General features: G+C 36.7%; 1 protein-coding gene across 1 annotated transcript in view; it reads right to left on the bottom strand.

Annotated features, from left to right (window-relative positions):
- Positions 1-5,001: 5,001 nt before the first annotated feature.
- LOC145687775 (innexin inx3-like) overlaps positions 5,002-18,202 on the bottom strand; it is a 39,858-nt gene continuing 26,657 nt past the window's right edge. Inside the window, exon 2 of the mRNA XM_081761213.1 lies at positions 5,002-6,918. Coding sequence (XP_081617339.1) covers positions 5,867-6,901 — 1,035 coding nt within the window. The 5' untranslated portion in view covers positions 6,902-6,918 and the 3' untranslated portion in view covers positions 5,002-5,866. The remainder of the gene's footprint in view (positions 6,919-18,202) is intronic.

The raw sequence follows: 18,202 nt of genomic DNA, 5'->3' as shown, positions 1-18,202 counted from the left end.
GCTTCATCCACGCAAATGCACATGTGCACATGCACGGCTTAAGCACGGGTTACGTACGTGCGCTGATCCATGCAAATGCACATGCGTACATAACGGCTTAAGCACGGGTTACATGCGTGCGCTGCATCCACACAAATGCACATGTGTATGTAATGGCTTAGGCACGGGTTATGTAAATATGCACTTTATCCATGCAAATGCACATGTGCACATGTACGACTTAGTCACTGGTTATGTACGTGTGCATAACCCACGTAAATGCACATGTGCACAAACACGGGTTATGTATGTGTGCTTCATCCACGCAAATTCACGTGTACGGCTTATGCACGGATTATGCATGTGTTCATCATCCACACAAATGCACATGTGCAAATGTACGGCTTATGCATGGATAGTGCACATGTGTCGTACACGTACGTGTTGTCTGGGCGTTTATCGTTAAAATAAGATGAAAATAATACTCAAAAAAGTGATTACGTTTCGTGTGCGCTTTTGCTATACGAATCCACAGCAAAAGTAGCAGTAGTAGTAAGACTTGTAGTAGTAGTAGGAGGAGGAGGAGGGGGAGGAGGAGGAGCAGGTTAGAGGCCCCGAAAGGCTCGTTTTGTTCCACCTTGACTGCCATGATATAAATTTAACCTCAACTGCATCTTCAATTTTCTTCTTATTCAATTCCAACAAACAGACAGTTTTCTTTTATTACTACTATAATATACAATACATATAAGAGAAGGTTTAAACAATCGCAAGCTGCAACCAATCAGAAACATGTTTTTAGTTTCTATGGCTAGGGTCGAGGGTGAAAAAATATCTTCTTCAGAAGATGCTATCTACAATGCAGTAAGCAGAGTGGGTAGGTGAGTCAAAGGGGGTCATAGTGGGTGGTGTGTCTCAGTGGGCTACGATGGGTGATGGGTCGTAGTGGGTCACATGCTGTTGACCCTCAACCCACTGACGCACTCAGAAAACTCGATCCACTGACCCACTTCAACTCTGGATTTGACAACACATAGAAGATGGGGTTCCAAAAATTGCATGTTCACCATATTTTATTGTTTTACTTCAGGCAAGGGAAGCACGCGCGAAAAGTGTTTGCGATTTTTACTCTCCTCAATATTTTTGTGTTTTTGTCCCTGTTCTTAAAGAGTTACTGGAAAAACTGTAAAAGTGAGTAAAACGCGTAAAAAAATAGGAAACAAGGTACTGAGGAAGGTTTGTTAAATTAGTTAACTAAAAAATCATCCTGTGCCCTGAAACACCAGATGCCAATCAATATGAGTACCTGTCCAATGCCGTGCCGTGAAAAATCAGAGCACGAGGGGAGAGCATACGACAGCGCCTTCGTATATATGAGTTGTTATTTAAAGTTGAATTCTCTGGACTATTCTTTCTGCATAATACTTTACTATTTTATAATGACTGAAATCAGAAAGTTTCAGCATTATTACACTGGAATCGTAAAAGTGTGTAATTACTGAATTCACTGCATATCCAGTTTTTGCTTCTTCCAGAACAGTGATGTCTTAGAGTAGTGGCTTAAACGTTAGTTTCATGATGTTGGGGACGCGGGTTCCATTCCGGCTGTGGCAATTCAGAAATTCGCAATATTTATAGTTCAGATGTATACTAACATGAAAAATAATCAATTTCTCTGGGTCCAACAGTTGAGACGACTTCTTTCAGTGGTGAAATGCCAACAACACAAAATTACGTCATCCGTATTAACCTTCATTCGCCACTGGCTTGAAAGTAACGTGTTCGGACAAGAATTGATGAATACATAAGGGATAAACACGTCCTTACTGCTGTAATATGGTACAAAAATGAGTTCCAAGGAATTGTTCCTAGCTGTGCACAAATTGCAAATAGTGGTCGAACTTTCTCTCTAGTCACGAGAATTATCCTATTTAAGATGTCACCTCACCTTTCTACCTAAACGAAGGGCGAAACAAAATGCATTAATGTTATCAGCTAACAAATATTTATATCCCATTTCTTGTCATAAAATGATAATTCTATCTGTATATCCATAAACGTAATAATATTATTGCGTTCATGTGTAAACCTAAGAAACATCTGACATAGAATACTGTATATTTTTTCTGTCCCTGTGAATACCTTCGACTATGTTAATTTTTCTTTCGTTCTGTGGTAATAATAATAATAATAATAATAATAATAATAAAGGAATAACATAATTACAACACCAATTACATAAACTTTAGCTTCCCGTACAGAAAAATTAATAATTGTCACGAAGGGATTTGAACCCTGGTAGCTGCAATGGAAGTTTCCTGCTTTCACATTTTGTTTTAAACAAGTCACCCAAGCTGGAGTATTGTTCGCCACTGGCACCTCATGTCCTTTCGACGTATTTCAAACACTACAGGGACACGAACACAGAAATACTGAGAACAGTTAAAATTCCAACCTTGCTCTTCAAGGGAATTCGAACCGCTGGGGGATTGTGCCCCATGATCAGAAGCCGAACTCAGAAGGCGAACGCCTGAGATCACTCGGCTAGTGTCACCGACTCAATTTGCCACAAATTCCTCATATGAATATAAGAAAATGAACTAGTAGTTTTGGAACATAAACATAGAATTGTCTGTTTCTACACGTTTTGATACAATTAAAAGAATGTGAAAATAATTGCTGTCGTCTTTTCTTCTTTCTAAATTAGAAGTTATGGTAAAGAAGAAATGTAATATAAATTGAGACCATTCCTGAAGCCGATGACGTAGTCGGGACCATTCCAATTGTTTCTGTTTCAATTTCAATGCATACTCAGTGTGATAAGCAAGACCTTCTCTTCCCTAGAAAGAAAAAGATGTTGGAATAAGGAGAATTGGAGAAGGTCTGTCAATGGAGACAGTGATTTACAAATTTATTTCCAGCAGTTGTTCTAGATTTGATATTTTCGTCTACTTTCAAGCATTTTGTAATTCATGTCTGATCAGTGTTTTTATTTCTTTGAATATACAGTGTATTATAATGAAATAATACATTACACACACAGCAATATTAAGATTAACATGTGATGCTCATTGGGCAACACGCTCTGAACCAAAGAGATTCATCTCAGAATAAAGAAATGTTTCGTGCGTCATCTACTCACAATTTTACTTGCATAAAGTCAGTGCTACCAACTCCTGTCAGTGCCGAGATAAGTGACGTGTAAGTTTGGTTGCATCTGTCTAGGCGTTCTTACAACTGGAAATGACCTGGGCCCCAATTAATGAAATTATAAGTCAGGGGTCCAGGTACTTATGTGAGTGACTGTACACATATGATTTGGAATCAAGGAAGTAATGCTGTGGTGTAAATCACCCTTAGTTCTACTAGAACTAAAGGTAGATAAGGGTGACATGTTAAAATAATCGAAAACGGCAGACATTAATTTCGAATATTTAGTTGTCGGTTTCAGTGATATAAATACTGACACTCCCAAGCCGTTACGTCCAAGTTCAGCCTTCAGTATGTTTAAGACACTCCTAGCTTCATCTGAGATGAATACTGAGATCCCCGATGCTATTTGAACGCACCTTCAGCCCCCATATCCATGGTAGGTGAGAAGCTGTCAAAAATGAAATATTCAAAGTAACTGAGAATAGTATCGAATCCATAGTTTTCGGGATCGGTAAAACGACTCACCCGTTTGAAAACTTTCGGAACATACTTAGTATCTACTTCAAGGTGTTTTTTTTAAATCATATCACTTCGATTAAAGTTTATATTGTATGAGGATAAGGTGTTTCAAAATTTAAGCCAAATGTAAAGTATCTTATGGATTATTATCATTACAGTTTCATTGAAATGTGTGTCATAAGGGAAAACATTCAAATATTTCTCACATCACTATTCTCTCTGTCGGAAAAACGTAAAATTCAGTAAATATATATGAGCGGCTTGGGCGAACATAATAGTAAGCGCTATATACAGTGAAATGTAATTATTAAGTGGAATGGATTGGGATCGAACCACAGAATAATATGTAGATTGTTTAGTTTTTCTGCAGATAGGGGAAGCTTTTCTGGTTTGTGTCATTGCATTGAATTAATTGCATGGGAATGTTGAACTTTTTTCCCAGTTGACTGAAAAGTTAGAATGGAGCACAATGGTTCAGTGATGCCCTTCCCGCTGGTCTAGGGGCTAACACGTGCGTCTTTGGTGTACAGGTTCCCGGATTCGATTCCCGGTCTGTGAGTCTTTGGAATTTTAACTGCCCTCGATGTTTAGGTGATCGTGTCCCTGTCGCTCTAGGTTCCTGGTAACGCAAGTTAATCGAGTAAAATTAAATAGAAACTAGTAATAAGTGGATAAGCAAGTTAATGAGGCACGTTCGGTAAATTAGTTAACTTTAAAAAAGTGACTGAGCACTTACCTCTGGGGTGTGGAGTCTCAGATTCGATGCCCGGCCAAGTATGTTTGTAGTGGACAACATACTTTCCATGGGTTTCCTCGGGGTATTCTCGTTTCTTCCCAAATTATCTTTCCATCGATTCTTCGATCATTATTCACTTGTTTTAATCATTCGTCTCCCTTAGCCTTAAGGGCATAATTGTTGGACGTTAAACTGAAAGATTTCGAAAGTTAGAAACTGTGATATATCATTGTTTTCTCCGGCCGCTTATATATATATATATATATATATATATATATATATATATATATATAAACAGATTTGGCTTACTGTTTACTGAATGTATCGGTTAATCATTTAAGAATTTTTTACTAGCACATAGTGTTGTGTTAAGTAATTGAGGAGTAAGTTGAAAGACGAGCTTTTGCTTTTCTGTGGGGGTTTGTATTTTTCGACACAATAAAATAACACATTTTTATACATTTAACTGCAGTATCTAGGTTTTAAAATGCCCACTCTTGAAATATTGAAAGAAGTGAAGTAATATTGTAAGCGGGACATAACGTCAGTAATTGACGCTGCACAAAATGTGTCCCCACCTTATTTGAAAATCCTGGAGCCGTTACTGCTTTGATTATTTTTCTTTTACATATAGGGATAAAGCACAATTACATTTTTCATTGCGTACTATTTATTCATACTTGTTTATAAAAATTACAGAACATACGATATTTGTCTTAAATAACACCATATACATTGTTCGTTTGTTTCAAACATTTCCAATACTCTCTTAACATTATATATTGTGTCACTGTGTGTATATGCAATCAAATGGCGTACAATATAACTGTTAAAATAAACTTTGAGCAAATAATTTTAAATTTAATGTTTTAAACCCGTCATTAATAAAATACATTACTCAGTCAAGTACAGTACTGAATTACTGTTTCAATTACGTTTACTTGTTATACTATCGTAAATTCTCTACTAGGAAAAAAGAAGAAACTCGAACACAAACTTTAAAAAAATAACCTTTTGTCTTAAATAAAATTCTAAACACATTTTAGGACTCTGCTTTTAAGTAGTCTACGAACAAGTTATGTGATTTCCAATATGTTTTGTTTTCTTACTATCTTCTAAAAACAATCTATCACTTTTGATTCAAAAAGATGATCTAAGTGTTTCACAATACAAAATGTGCATGGATTTTAAATTAAGGATACATGAAAGATTATTAGTATCAAAGAAAAGGGATACAATTACATATTTAATATACACGTATCTATATCTTTGTGTTGTTCCTTCTTCCAAGTTTATGGACAACTCTGTTCGTTAGGACAGTGTATACATTATACGGGGAGAACAGCCTGATTCCCTGGGTCATTCTTCTCTTGGCTAACTATAAAACCTTGGCCATATACGTTATTTTCATGATAATTCCCGCCATTCGTAATTTCTCCTAGATTTTCCCTCATTTCGCTAATGCAAGGTTCACGAATGTTAGACAGAACAGCTGAGAATTTTGAAATGAACTTCCATGTTTGTGGTTTCCATGTTTTCACAGAGCAAAACCAGTACAACAAACTCATCATATGATAATAAAGCGGACAGTTTGTACACAGCATGACAGTCGTACCAGCCGGAGAGTTCACCTAAATACACCGCTCGAGCCTTAATTATACAACATAATGAAATGTTAAACATCAGATAATAGCTATTGATTGCAGCCAGACCAAGAGAGTAAAACATTACAACAGTAGATATACTCTTGTACATTGAGTTGAAGGGTGCAACACATAGTGTTGCGTTCATCATATTTCCATTAGTTACGGAGCAAGAAACAACGATCGGGAAGAAATCTGGAATAGAATCTGCATTACTTCTACAACCGTCAATGATGTACTGACTGTTATTCGAACCATCTTCCAAAAAAATATTTCCTCTTAGTGTATACGCCATGGTGGTGCTAATCAGAGCGAACATGATATTCGTACTATGGCAAAAGAAAGAGACAATTCCATAGTACTTAAAATCATGGATTCTTATAGCAATCAGATTTGTAACGTTCTTTAAATAGAACTTGGATAATGGAATATCTCTTACGTGGTATATAAGCATTTCAACCATGTTATCATCCCAGAGTTTCCATATTAAATAGGGTATGTAGAAGAGGAAAGCCTGAACCACGAAGGCGTACGGCATCCATTCGAAGTTTTCAACGGAAGGCTTCTTCCCAACAGCATCAATGACGTTGGTTCTCCCAGGATCAGAAACGCTGGTTATCTCTACATTCATGTCATTGGCGGGACTTCCCCTTAATGAGAAATTACAAAATGCTTCCTGCCTGCAAATGTCGTCAACCATCTCATCTGAATAGCCGTCAATTCCCTGGCATAGAATCGGATCACCTAAGTAGATGTAGGCAACGGACAGCATAACAAGGATGTATATAAGCTTCTTGGTCAAGGAATACATCCGGAAAACATAATCATCAATGTTCGTCTTAAGTTTGAAAATGGCTTCCACCTTCTTCATGTTCAGTCGTATCCAATCTGTAATGATAGCAATAATAATTGGAATATTAATTACTGAATAGAATAAAAAAAAAACTAACTAATATATGTATTTATTCGCGTGTAACATTATCTGACATACGAGTTAAAACAAATACTATATGCTTGGAAACTCACTTCATTAGTTCGTATTCATGGTAGAAACCTGCATGGGCCGGACTCGGCCCGAAGCCCGAAGAACGGCCCCGCGGGCCGGGCTTAGGCGGGCCAACACTGATTTATCTTCAGGTCGGGCCGGGCTGGGGCCGGTTCTTTAATAATTATTGACTTTCGTTAAACGATAATTGAAGTGTGCCCGTGCCAAACGTTGAAGAAGTGTGCCCGTGAAAAATGTTACAAAGAATAGAATAGCTATTTAGAGTTTGTGTTACTTAGCGGCTCCACTTTCACTATAGAGGATTGCAGGCATTGAGCGGTAAATTGAGCTCTGACCTTCACATTCACTGAACCCAAAATATGACAAGAAGGGGTGGGAAAGTTCTGTCTTTCGCTAAACAATATTACCATCTTCACTTTTACTAAAATCAATTAAGTTAGATTTTTGTTACAGGAAATTGAGTTTTTGTTCTCTCGATGGCAGGCAAAGTTCTAGGAGGCAATGGTACCATTCGGGAGGCAAGCGTCAGGTTGTGAACCAGAGTCAAGAAAATGTTACTGAGCGTTAGGCCTAGTTTAATACTAAATTTTGAGAAAGATTGAGGCTCGAGCTAAATTTTTAAAAATTTATCTGGCCGGGGTTGGTTCAAAAACTTTTAAAATTTATCGGGCCCGGGCCGGGCTTGGGTCAAGAATATTAAAAAATATCGGGCCGGGCCGGGCTCGGGCGGAAAATCTCCAAAACTTTTCTGCCCGGGGTGGGCAGGGCATAGGTACATTCGGACTGGATTGGGCTCGGGCCGAAGAATTCGGCCCGTACAGGTCTCTAATCCATGGTCTGACTGGCTAAGTCGACTAGTTGGCAATTACCAAGGGTTGTTGGCCCCGAAGATTTAAACGGGGGTACTCCCAGACTAAGAGACAAAATAGAAAATAAATAAATAAAATAGTGAGAATGATATTTTTTCTATTTTGCAGGGTATTCAAACTTTATAACACGATAATTTTCTATTCAGAATTTAGATGTGGGATCATTTAAGTAAACATAGTTAATTTTGATTCAACGAGACTTAATAGTGTTTAGCAAAGTGTATGCTTGTTGCATTTGCCATTCTATTTACAGCAGGCAGCGAAGATATTCACGCAATTTGTGACTCACGTCTGCCGTTAGAAAGCTTAAGAGTTTGACAAATGCAGGGTAGTCGAATGTTCAACGTCAAGTTGTGCGTACGACAATGTAGCTATTATTATTAGATTTCCAAACTATGTATGTTATGCATAATTGCCGGAAGTCTTACTGCATATTCAACTTCGTCCGTCCGTCCGTCCATCCGTCTGTCGACAGATATCAGAGCAAAAGCGGTAAAATATATCAAGATGCAGTTTCTTGCAAATGATTCCGTATCCCAAGAGTACGTTTCGTTTCCTCCTTTAACTCTATTAAAACCGAAAGTGGTTGAAATTATTCATTTCCGGTTTCAACTTTTATCGACATAGAACAAAAACGATAACAAATAGTACGATTTTTTTTGTTAAACGATCCAGTGTCTCAAGGCAACATACGATGGCTATTCCGAACACTCTACCAAAACCAGAAGCGGTTCTAATTTATTATTACTTGTGGTTCTAATACTGATTTTCAGACAGCAAGAAGGTAAGAGATATCTAAATGTAATTTTCTGCAATCGATTTATTGTTCCGAGAATAGGATCCATCTTCTTCAGTAACACTTTATTGAAAACGAAAGTGAATCAAATTAGTGATTTCCTGTTTCAACACTTATCACCATTCAACAAAAATGACAATAGATAGCGGGAAGCGGTTTTCAGTGTCTGAAGAGAGCATACTGTCGTTACCCACAATATTTTACCAAAACTAGAAGTGGTTGAAATTTACTGCTAATTCCGGTTTCAATATTGATTTCTAATAAGATATATTAAGATGTAGTTCTTTGCAGTGATTGAGGGTCGCAAAAATAGTTTTTATCTCCTCCGATAAGCCTCTATTCGAACCGGAAATTGTTGAAATAAACGATTTTTTTTATTTCAACCGTTATTGCCTTTGGACAAAAGCAGTAAGGGATAGAGAGTAATGGCTTTTCGATTTGGATTCAGTGTTCGAGATACAGATTTTATCTTTGATCTTATTAATCTATTGCAACCAGTAGTTATAGATATATTACTTCAAGTTCGAGAATTGAATTCCCATAATTTGGTAAGTCTACCATAGTTTCATACTGTGAAACGAAACTCATTTGTTCTACAAAATGAATAAGGAATTAAACGGCGCAGTCAAAAGGAGAGAAAGAAGGATAGAGAATAGCATTAGCAGAAAACAAATACATCAATTTAATCATATTTTATAATGGATCAACTTTCTATTTGTGTTCATTATATTGTCTTAACAAGATACTTTTTGGCTTTACAATAGCTCAAGACTCTAGTGGTATATTCAAATCATCATTTGAGTAATTCGACATCTCTCTTTGAAATATGATAGTAGAGTGACTTGGCCGGTAGCGGTCACCCTTTCAGTAGTTGTCACTTAGGACAATAAATTTGAAGTGCAGACTCGCATTAGCCAATAAGCTTTAGTTTTTCATTTTTACTGTAATGTCTATTACCCTTTCTATATACTGCAAACCTAACGAATAGTTTTTAGTTGGAGTACTAGTCTAGAAGATGTTTTTCATGTGTATATGAAGAATTTTTTTTTAATTTCCAAATTTTGAAGGTAAGCAAACCGTTCGATTTATTCCATTATATCTAGTTTATTTTATAAGCATTGCGAATCTTTTTAATGTGTAAGAATTCAGTAATGATCAGTTATTTCAAAAATATATTTACTTTTTAGGCTTCCAGACGTGAGTTGTAGAGGTTACCACTACTAAAATATAAAAATGACTACTTTTTTAGTATCGGTCACACTAGGTGACCATAATTGAAAGCACAATTTCAGTAGTGGGCATAGAAATAACCAGAATAAAAATTAGTGGTGGAGCACAAAAACTGTTTTTTGGGTTCCCAGATTTTGAAAATTTTCAAAAAATCGGTTTTCACCGAAACCGTTTCGGTTTCTTATAAAACCGGTTCGGTTTTTCACCATATCCTGTTCCGGTTTTTCCCAAAATTGGTTCTATTTATGACCAGAATAGTGTTTCGTTGTTCTCCGGAAACCGATTCCGTTTCCACAGTAATACTTTTGTGTGTTTTCCAGAAGTTTTCAGCGGATGTCTTCCTGTTTCGCCTATTCCTGTTCTGCCTACTAGCCTCCCAACAATATTTATCAAGATTTCTGCGTTATCGAGATTGTAGGCAAAACAGTAATACCTGTTTTCCTATTCCTGTTTCGCCTACTCTTAAGATGAAGGGATATTTTTGAGTTTGGGATTTTTCTTGGGAATTTTATTTTTAATGTGACCGGATATTTCGTAAAATAATTTAATATTAACGAATATGCATCAATAGTCGCGATTTAAACAACTACAGTACGAACAACAAAGGGGTGAAGTAGATGTAAGTACTTTCACTTTGAAGACAACCATCCTAACTAGTCGAATTAAATAATCCGCTCCGATTGGTGTTTCACTGGGGAGAGAACATATCAGAATATCAGAATATGTTTATCTTTGAATAGAAACTTTAAATGAGCCACCGGAAATATAACATTTATGCAAGTCTTGTGTTGAACTTTGTGTGTGTCATATAATTAGAATATATATATATATATTTTTTTTTTTTTTTGCCATTAAACAACGAATGTTGTAATAGATAGCGTCAATAATACATTACGCATCCTTCGAATATATATTGGTAATACATTATACGGTTTCATGCCAGTATATTTATAGCTCTTTGGATTGTATTTAGCCTAACATATGGGGCATTTAACCCTGTTACGATTTTTGGTAACTTTTGTTACCATGGCGTAGTATCGTCTTTGACTGCTTATTTAAGTTCTATAACAGGTATTTAAGCCGTTTTTTTTATTGGTCAAGTCAAGAATAGACCAAATATATCCCAGATGCATTTTAGAACCGGATGGTCAACTTGGCGGCGCCAAGTGGGGGCGGAGGGGCGTGATTTTTTTTAATTTTTTTATTAAGGCAAATTTCAAAAAAACAGTTTACACCTTTAGCTTTCAAGATATCAAATTGAGACTTTGCACACGGATTGTTTATACCTTTGAGTATCTCTCAATTTTTAGGATCTCTACGTAAAACCGAGATCGGGCCCTAGGAGCGTAAGTGTTCCGAGGTGCTATTTTTTTCAGAAAAATTTCCAGTTTTCCCCGATTTTTCTCATTCAAGCGTATGATACGGACATATAAGTAGCATAATTAGAAAAGGCTCGTTATACTGAAGAAAATGACGCTTGAACCATGACTTTAGTCCAAATAGTAATGGCGCAGTAAATTTTTAAAATATGTATATACGTGTGTATATATACATATCTAGGATCTAAATTAAGACTTTCAACAATTTTTTCCGCTCTTTGTTTTCAAGACACAAGACTTGAATTTCGCACACGTATTATGTACATAACAACGTATATTCAGAAAAAAATCAAATCCTTACGTCAACCCAGGCCTGGGCCAGAGGGGCAAAGTGTTTTGGCGCGATTGTCAAATCAAATATCTGGATGTTTCCCGAATTTTCCAGTTTAGGTGTATGATACGGAGATGTGAGTGGTACCGCTGGAGAGGGCTCGTTATACTAAAGAAAATGGCGTTTGAACCATGGCTCCAGGTAAAATAGTACATGAAAAAATGGATCATCTTCAGACTTTCAATAAATTTCTCCCGACCTCAGTTTTCAAGATACAAGATTGAAATCTTGCACACGTACTATGAATATAAGTGTGTGTTTTAAAAAGACACTCAGATTCCTACTTGAATCCAGGCTTGTGAAAGAGGGGAGCAAATGTTTGAAAAACATTTTTTTAAATGTCCCGGTTTTCTCTGATTTTCCAGTTCCTGGTGCATAATACGAACAAGCAAGTGGTGCCATTAAAAAATGTGCTCTATCCCCAACAAACGAGGTATGAACCATGATCCTACGATAAATACTAAGGAAGCAGTAGCTGTTTGAGTGAAAGTCTAAAATTTGCCTCAAAAAGTGGAAATCCTAAAAGGGTTAAATCATCTTTCCATTTTGTATTATATGAGTGAACATTATCGTTATAACCAATGCCATCAAGATTTTCTCTCACGTGCATAAGACGTCTAAAACTCTACAAAGAAGGAAGTCATGACCTGCATTTCCTTAGATTATGATTTATATTATACAGTATCTGGCAAAACTGTTATTGCAGCTATAGCTTTCTTCTGCAATTGGAAGACAATTTGAGCACGCTATGTATTACCCCACATTAATATGACGCAGTGTAAATGACAATGAAAGAAAGCATAATATGCTGTAAGAAGCACGGTTTCAGTAACTGTTGCCCTTAGTTTGAGAATTAAAATAATATTCTAGATAGTCTTTTACATAAAGTTTCACAATATCACATTCCAGTTTAGGTTTGGCTCTAGATAGAACCCCAGAAGCTTTACAGAATGGCATGCATCGACAGCAGTCATGTGATTACCAAGACAAAAATGAATGGTTTATATCTTACAATTAGATTCATTGAAATAAAGTTTGTTATACCTTAACCATGTTCATGACATTTTTAAAATGTCATTATTTTTAACTCCCATTAAGGTTTTATCTGTATTTAGAAATGTTGTGTCGACGGCATATAAAACAGATTTACAAGGTAGAAAACTTGGGAAGTCATTTACATAGATAAGAAAAAGTAAAGGTTCTAGCACACTTCCCTGAGGCAGCTCTGATGTTATATTCAAAAAACTTGATCTTTCATTTGCAATACGGACAGTTTGTCTTCTATTACTAAGATAGGACTTCATTAATGGCAACTCAATTCCCTGATACACCGATAATATAACTTTGCAACCAATAAATCGTGTGACATTGTATCGAAAGTTTACTCGGATCTAGCAGTGTTGCACACGTATATAAATTACTTTCAAAATTGTCTAATATGTGTGCTACTATATTTTCCACAGCCTTAGTCGTGGAAAACCCCGGTCTGAACCCAAATTGCGAAGTGTGGATCAGTTTGTTCGTTTCTAGATAGTTTAATAATTGATTTTTAATACATTATTTCTAAACTTTGGATATAGTTCGCAGTAAGGATATAGGATGATTGTTATTAGGTTTACTTTTATCGCTTTTCTCATGTATGTCTACAGTGATTGTCAATTAAAGGAAGTTAAAGCAGATTCCCTCTAAAAGCATGCAGTTAAATAGGTAAACTAAAGGTTCAATTATAACATCAATTACTATTTTTTTAACAAGTTGTGAGAAAATCCATAGAAATCCTGTTTCAAGATTTCAGTTTGCTAACGACCGATTAAACTGTTCTGGTATTAATTGCAGTCCATGAAAAAATTGACTCAATGTTAATTACATTTTTCTGTGCTCATAAACTTCTAAAGTCAAAATTTTGATTTTCGTAGAAACAATTTTAATCTTTTGATTTATCATTTAATTCTATTATACTATTCACAAAATATTTGTTGAACTCGTTTACGGATATTGGCATGGGGTCTCGAACAAAGCGTTTTCCAATTTCCTTATTAATTATACACCAAGCTCCTGCACATTTATTCCTTGAATTATTTATCAATTTTTCATTTGCAGTTAAGTAATTTTTGCTGCTCATCTCTCTTTCTTGTATATCTTTTTAGTAGTTTTATATTATTCTTTATCAGTCGATAATCCTGTAGTGTTGGTAATATTATGCAACATGATTAGTCTATCCCGTTGTGATTTAAGATGTGGCGTATACTAATTAAAAACTGTTTCAAAACATATTTTCTTTATGGTAGGTCTCTTAACCTTTTCCGGATAACATTCATTTAGATATGTAACCAAGGTACGCATAAAAGCTCACAAGGGAACCTTCCGAAAATGATAGTTGCAGTGAAACATGTGGCCTATGCCAATTGAAAGAGCTGTAACAGAGATGTTCATTCCCCAAAAATTAGCTGCCCATAGCAATAGGTTCAGGAAATATAAGGGGTGGAAGTTTGGGAAACAGCAAGATTGGACAAGGGGGAAAAGTGCAAATTCCGCAAAGAAGTGGGGGCACGGCAAAATACAATGGTGACAAGTGATGTATAGAAAGAGACTTGCCACAATAGGGAACAAATGAAGGCCACCAGTGGGGTTAACAGTGTTGCCAACTGCAATGAAAAGTACATGTTTTGCAAAGAGCACTATATGAAGTGAGTGCAATATTCAGTGTCAACCTGTCATGTAGAACATAAGATATGGCGTATATAATCAGTGGTACAATCTAACAAAAGAAAATAAAAAAAACAGAAGTACGAACAATACGTAAAAGACGGAGTTGGCCATAATGCGCCACATTTGATCACGAGATGTGCATATTAGAATGAACAAAACAAGTAGCACCGAATATGCAGGAAACCGACGTATCTAGAGTCGAAAAGAAAAAACGAGTTCCAAAGTTGGCAACACTGGCCATGAGCATCCAGACAAGTCTAATATAGTTAGGCCACTCGCTTCACAAAAAGAAAATTCACTCGGAATGCATCAATGCTAGAGTGATTGAGGCAATGTCAAGTCGGGGAACATGAAATGGTTGGGTTGAGCCAACAACCGATAATAGAAGTAGTGAACATTATGTCATGGTTGGGTCGTATGTGGGAATATACAGGGTGTCCCACCAAACTTTGTGACCTGAAAGATTTGCGAAACGAACAAAAATGTGACGGATCCAGTTGTGCAGGAATGTACCAATGTCGGGGGGTGATAAAAGTCTGTGAGAAGCAAGTGTCCCCAGGATCCCCATCATAGGGCCCCAGGAGCCAACTTCAAATTTTTAAATGGCAACAGGGACCGAGTGGTACCTCTCTCGATAGATCATGGAATGTGAAACGACATCTATAGGAAACATTTGCTATATGAAGCATGTTTTTCAAAATGGCCGCCACAAATATATGTTGTGTCTGAACATGGCATCGAGCATTGTGATCTCAAATTGCTGCGAAGCGAAAAGAGATGTTGCAAATCCAATTGCACAAGAATGTACTCATGTCGAGGGCCAAGAACACTTTGTAAGAAGCAAGTCCCCCAGGGTCCCCATCATAAGGCTCGAGGGGTCAACAACAACATTTCAAATGGGAACAGGGGGCGGATGATATTTCTCTGGATAGATACAACACCGCCTATAAGAAACATTTGCTATATGAAGCACGGGTTTCAAAATGGCCGCCAAAAATGGACGTTGTTCTTGTCACCGAGCAGATATTTTTGACGGCCATTTTGAAATCCCATATAGTAAATATTTCTGATATGCGTTGTTGCATATTCCATGATTTATCAAAAGAAATATAACTCGACCGATGGTGCTATTTGAAATTTTGAAGTTGACTCTTGGGACCCTATGATGGGGTACTTGGGGGCACTTGCGTCTCACAGAAGTTTGTCGCCCGCTGACATGGGTACATTCCTGAACAACTGGATGTGTCACTTTTTTTCGCTTTGAAACTATTTCAGTCGCAGAGTTAGGTGGGATACTCTGGATATATCATATAGGCGGTGATAGTACTGCAGATAGAACACAGAGCAGATCAAGCTTTGATTATGTTTGCTTTCTACAGGTGTGGATATGTGATAGAAAGACCACCAAAGGTTCCGACACCTCTAGAGTAGTGTTTCGAGACATTCACAGGCGATCATTGTACATGTGTGAGGGATTGGCAGTATTCCGCTGTGCTCACTGCAAATGTATCTTCTCTTTGGACCATTGTCTCATCGAACAATTGCACGTACAATGTGGACGAGCATGTACAAATGATGCGAAGGCTAATGCCTGTTGCCAGAATTTTCTTTTTGTGAAGCGAGTAGCCTAACTATATTAGAATTGTTTGGATTTTCATGGCCAGTGCTGCCAACTTTGGAACTCGTTTTTCTTTTCGACTCTAGGTACGTCGGTTTCCTGCATAGTTGGTGCTTTCTTGTTTTGTTCATTCTAATATGCACAGCTCGTGATCAAATGTAGCGCATTATGGCCAACTTCGTCTTTTACGTATTTTTCATACTTCTGTTTTTTTCTATTTTCTTTTGTTAGATTTTACCACTGATTACGTTATATCTTATGCTCTACATGACAGATTGACACTGAATATTGCACTCACTTCATATAGTGCTCTTTGCAAAACATGTACATTTCATTGCAGTTGGCAACACTGTTAACCCCACTGGTGGCCCTCATTTGTTCCCTATTGTGGCAAGTCTCTTTCTATACATCACTTGTCACTATTGTAATTTGCCGTGCCCCCACTTCTTTGCGGAATTTGCACTTTTTCCCCTTGTCCAATCTTGCTGTTTCCCGAACTTCCACCCCTTATATTTATTGAAGCTATCGCTATGGGCAGCTAATTTTTTGGGAATGAACATCTCTGTTACAGTTCTTTCAATTGGCATAAGTCACATGTTTCACTGCAACTATCATTTTCGGAAGGTTCCCTTGTCAGAATTGTGGAAGCTAAGAAATTTCCTGGGTTTTTCCTCGTCTGTGCCACATATCTTTTAAAATTGTAGATATAATTGTTTTCTGAGTGTTTTGAGAGAATATTTTTGTAACACGTGTCTTTATCCTCACAAATATGTCGAACTCTGTTGACACTAAGCGTCGTGGCAAACTGTCCGAATATAAAGATTATTTATATCGGATTAACAGGCGAAATGGTGAGAAGACTTGCATGAAATGTACACTTGGATGCAAAGCCATTGTTGTTCTTCTTGGAGATGAGCAAATAAAATCGCCAGGTATACGTTTGCATGAGCCACAAAGAATGTCAATTGAAGCAGACGTTTAATGGATAAAATGACGAACAGGGTAATCAAGGATCCAGTTCAACTACTTCCAAAGATTTACAGATAGCCTACGTCCATTTCTTTGTTGTAAGGGACAGTGCAGAGGCATTTTTTTTTCGGCGGGTATTACTATCGTAGTGCAAGCCACAGACTTTCGTAGTATTATAAGCACAGAGTTGGTTTGTCAGATTTCACCAATGAACAGCGGAATAGTCAAGTGGAAGAATGTAGAAAATTTCATAGTCACCCTACTCACCCATTTATTTTTTATTGTATTGTATGAAATATTAATGTGACAAATGAGCAAGAACGACTAACAGTGTTGAGGATGACATTAAAAACTGAGTAGAGTATTGTCTCGTGATATTCCCAGTTACTTTGTTGGAGGGTCGGTCCAAATGAAAACGACCAATGATGGTTGCTGAAAAAAGTTATTTTTTTATTAATTTTTTACCTAAGTTTGTACGACATTTAGGGAGTTGAAAACAGGTATTCATTTATTTTTTAGCCGCGCATGTTTTGTCGTAGTGGCCATTTTGTATAGGCGCCTGAGCGTATTTTGAACTTTTTAGTGCATTCCATTAAACGCTGTATCTTTTTTAAGTTTTAAAGATAATGCGTTCAAACCACAACCATATGAAAGATAATAGAGTGGACAATATTCTATGTTCTGTGCACATTGAGACGTGCTTTAAAACGTCAAAAAAATAAGCTCTGAACGTTGAAGTTGGAAATCTAGAAATGGCCATATTGGAATGCACATTTTGAAACGAAATAAACAAGACTCACATTCAATTCTTCGTCTACCTAAAGACTAGGTAATTGACAACGTCCTTAACAAGCTTCAGATCTGAGAGCTATATATTTGATTTTTTTGGAAATTTTTAAACATTGTGAATTTTCGAAGATCAGCGAATTAATACTTTGAAGGAGAGATTAAAATCTAGAGCTATGCGTTTAATGGATTACATTGATACTGTATTCTACTGCATACATTTGAAAAACTGGGTATGAATGCACGACAGAAAAAAACAGGTACAAATAAATGAACATGTACAATAACATAGCTCTTTATTTTTCATTTCTTTTAATCCTGATCACTTAGTTTTATCTCATGCTAAAACAGTTTTACTTCCTTGCATTACATCAAGATTCTGAATTCATATAAAGCTAAAATTCCCAAGAAAAATTCCGAACTCAAAAATTTCTTTTTATTCTAGCAGTAGGCGAAACAGGAATAGACAAAACAGTAAT

Source organism: Thermobia domestica, chromosome 6 (assembly GCF_964235325.1).
Source record: "Thermobia domestica chromosome 6, izTheDome1.hap1.1, whole genome shotgun sequence".
Taxonomy (NCBI): domain Eukaryota; kingdom Metazoa; phylum Arthropoda; class Insecta; order Zygentoma; family Lepismatidae; genus Thermobia; species Thermobia domestica.
The sequence above is the reverse complement of the archived record's forward strand: the minus strand, read 5'-3'. Positions and strand labels throughout refer to the sequence as shown.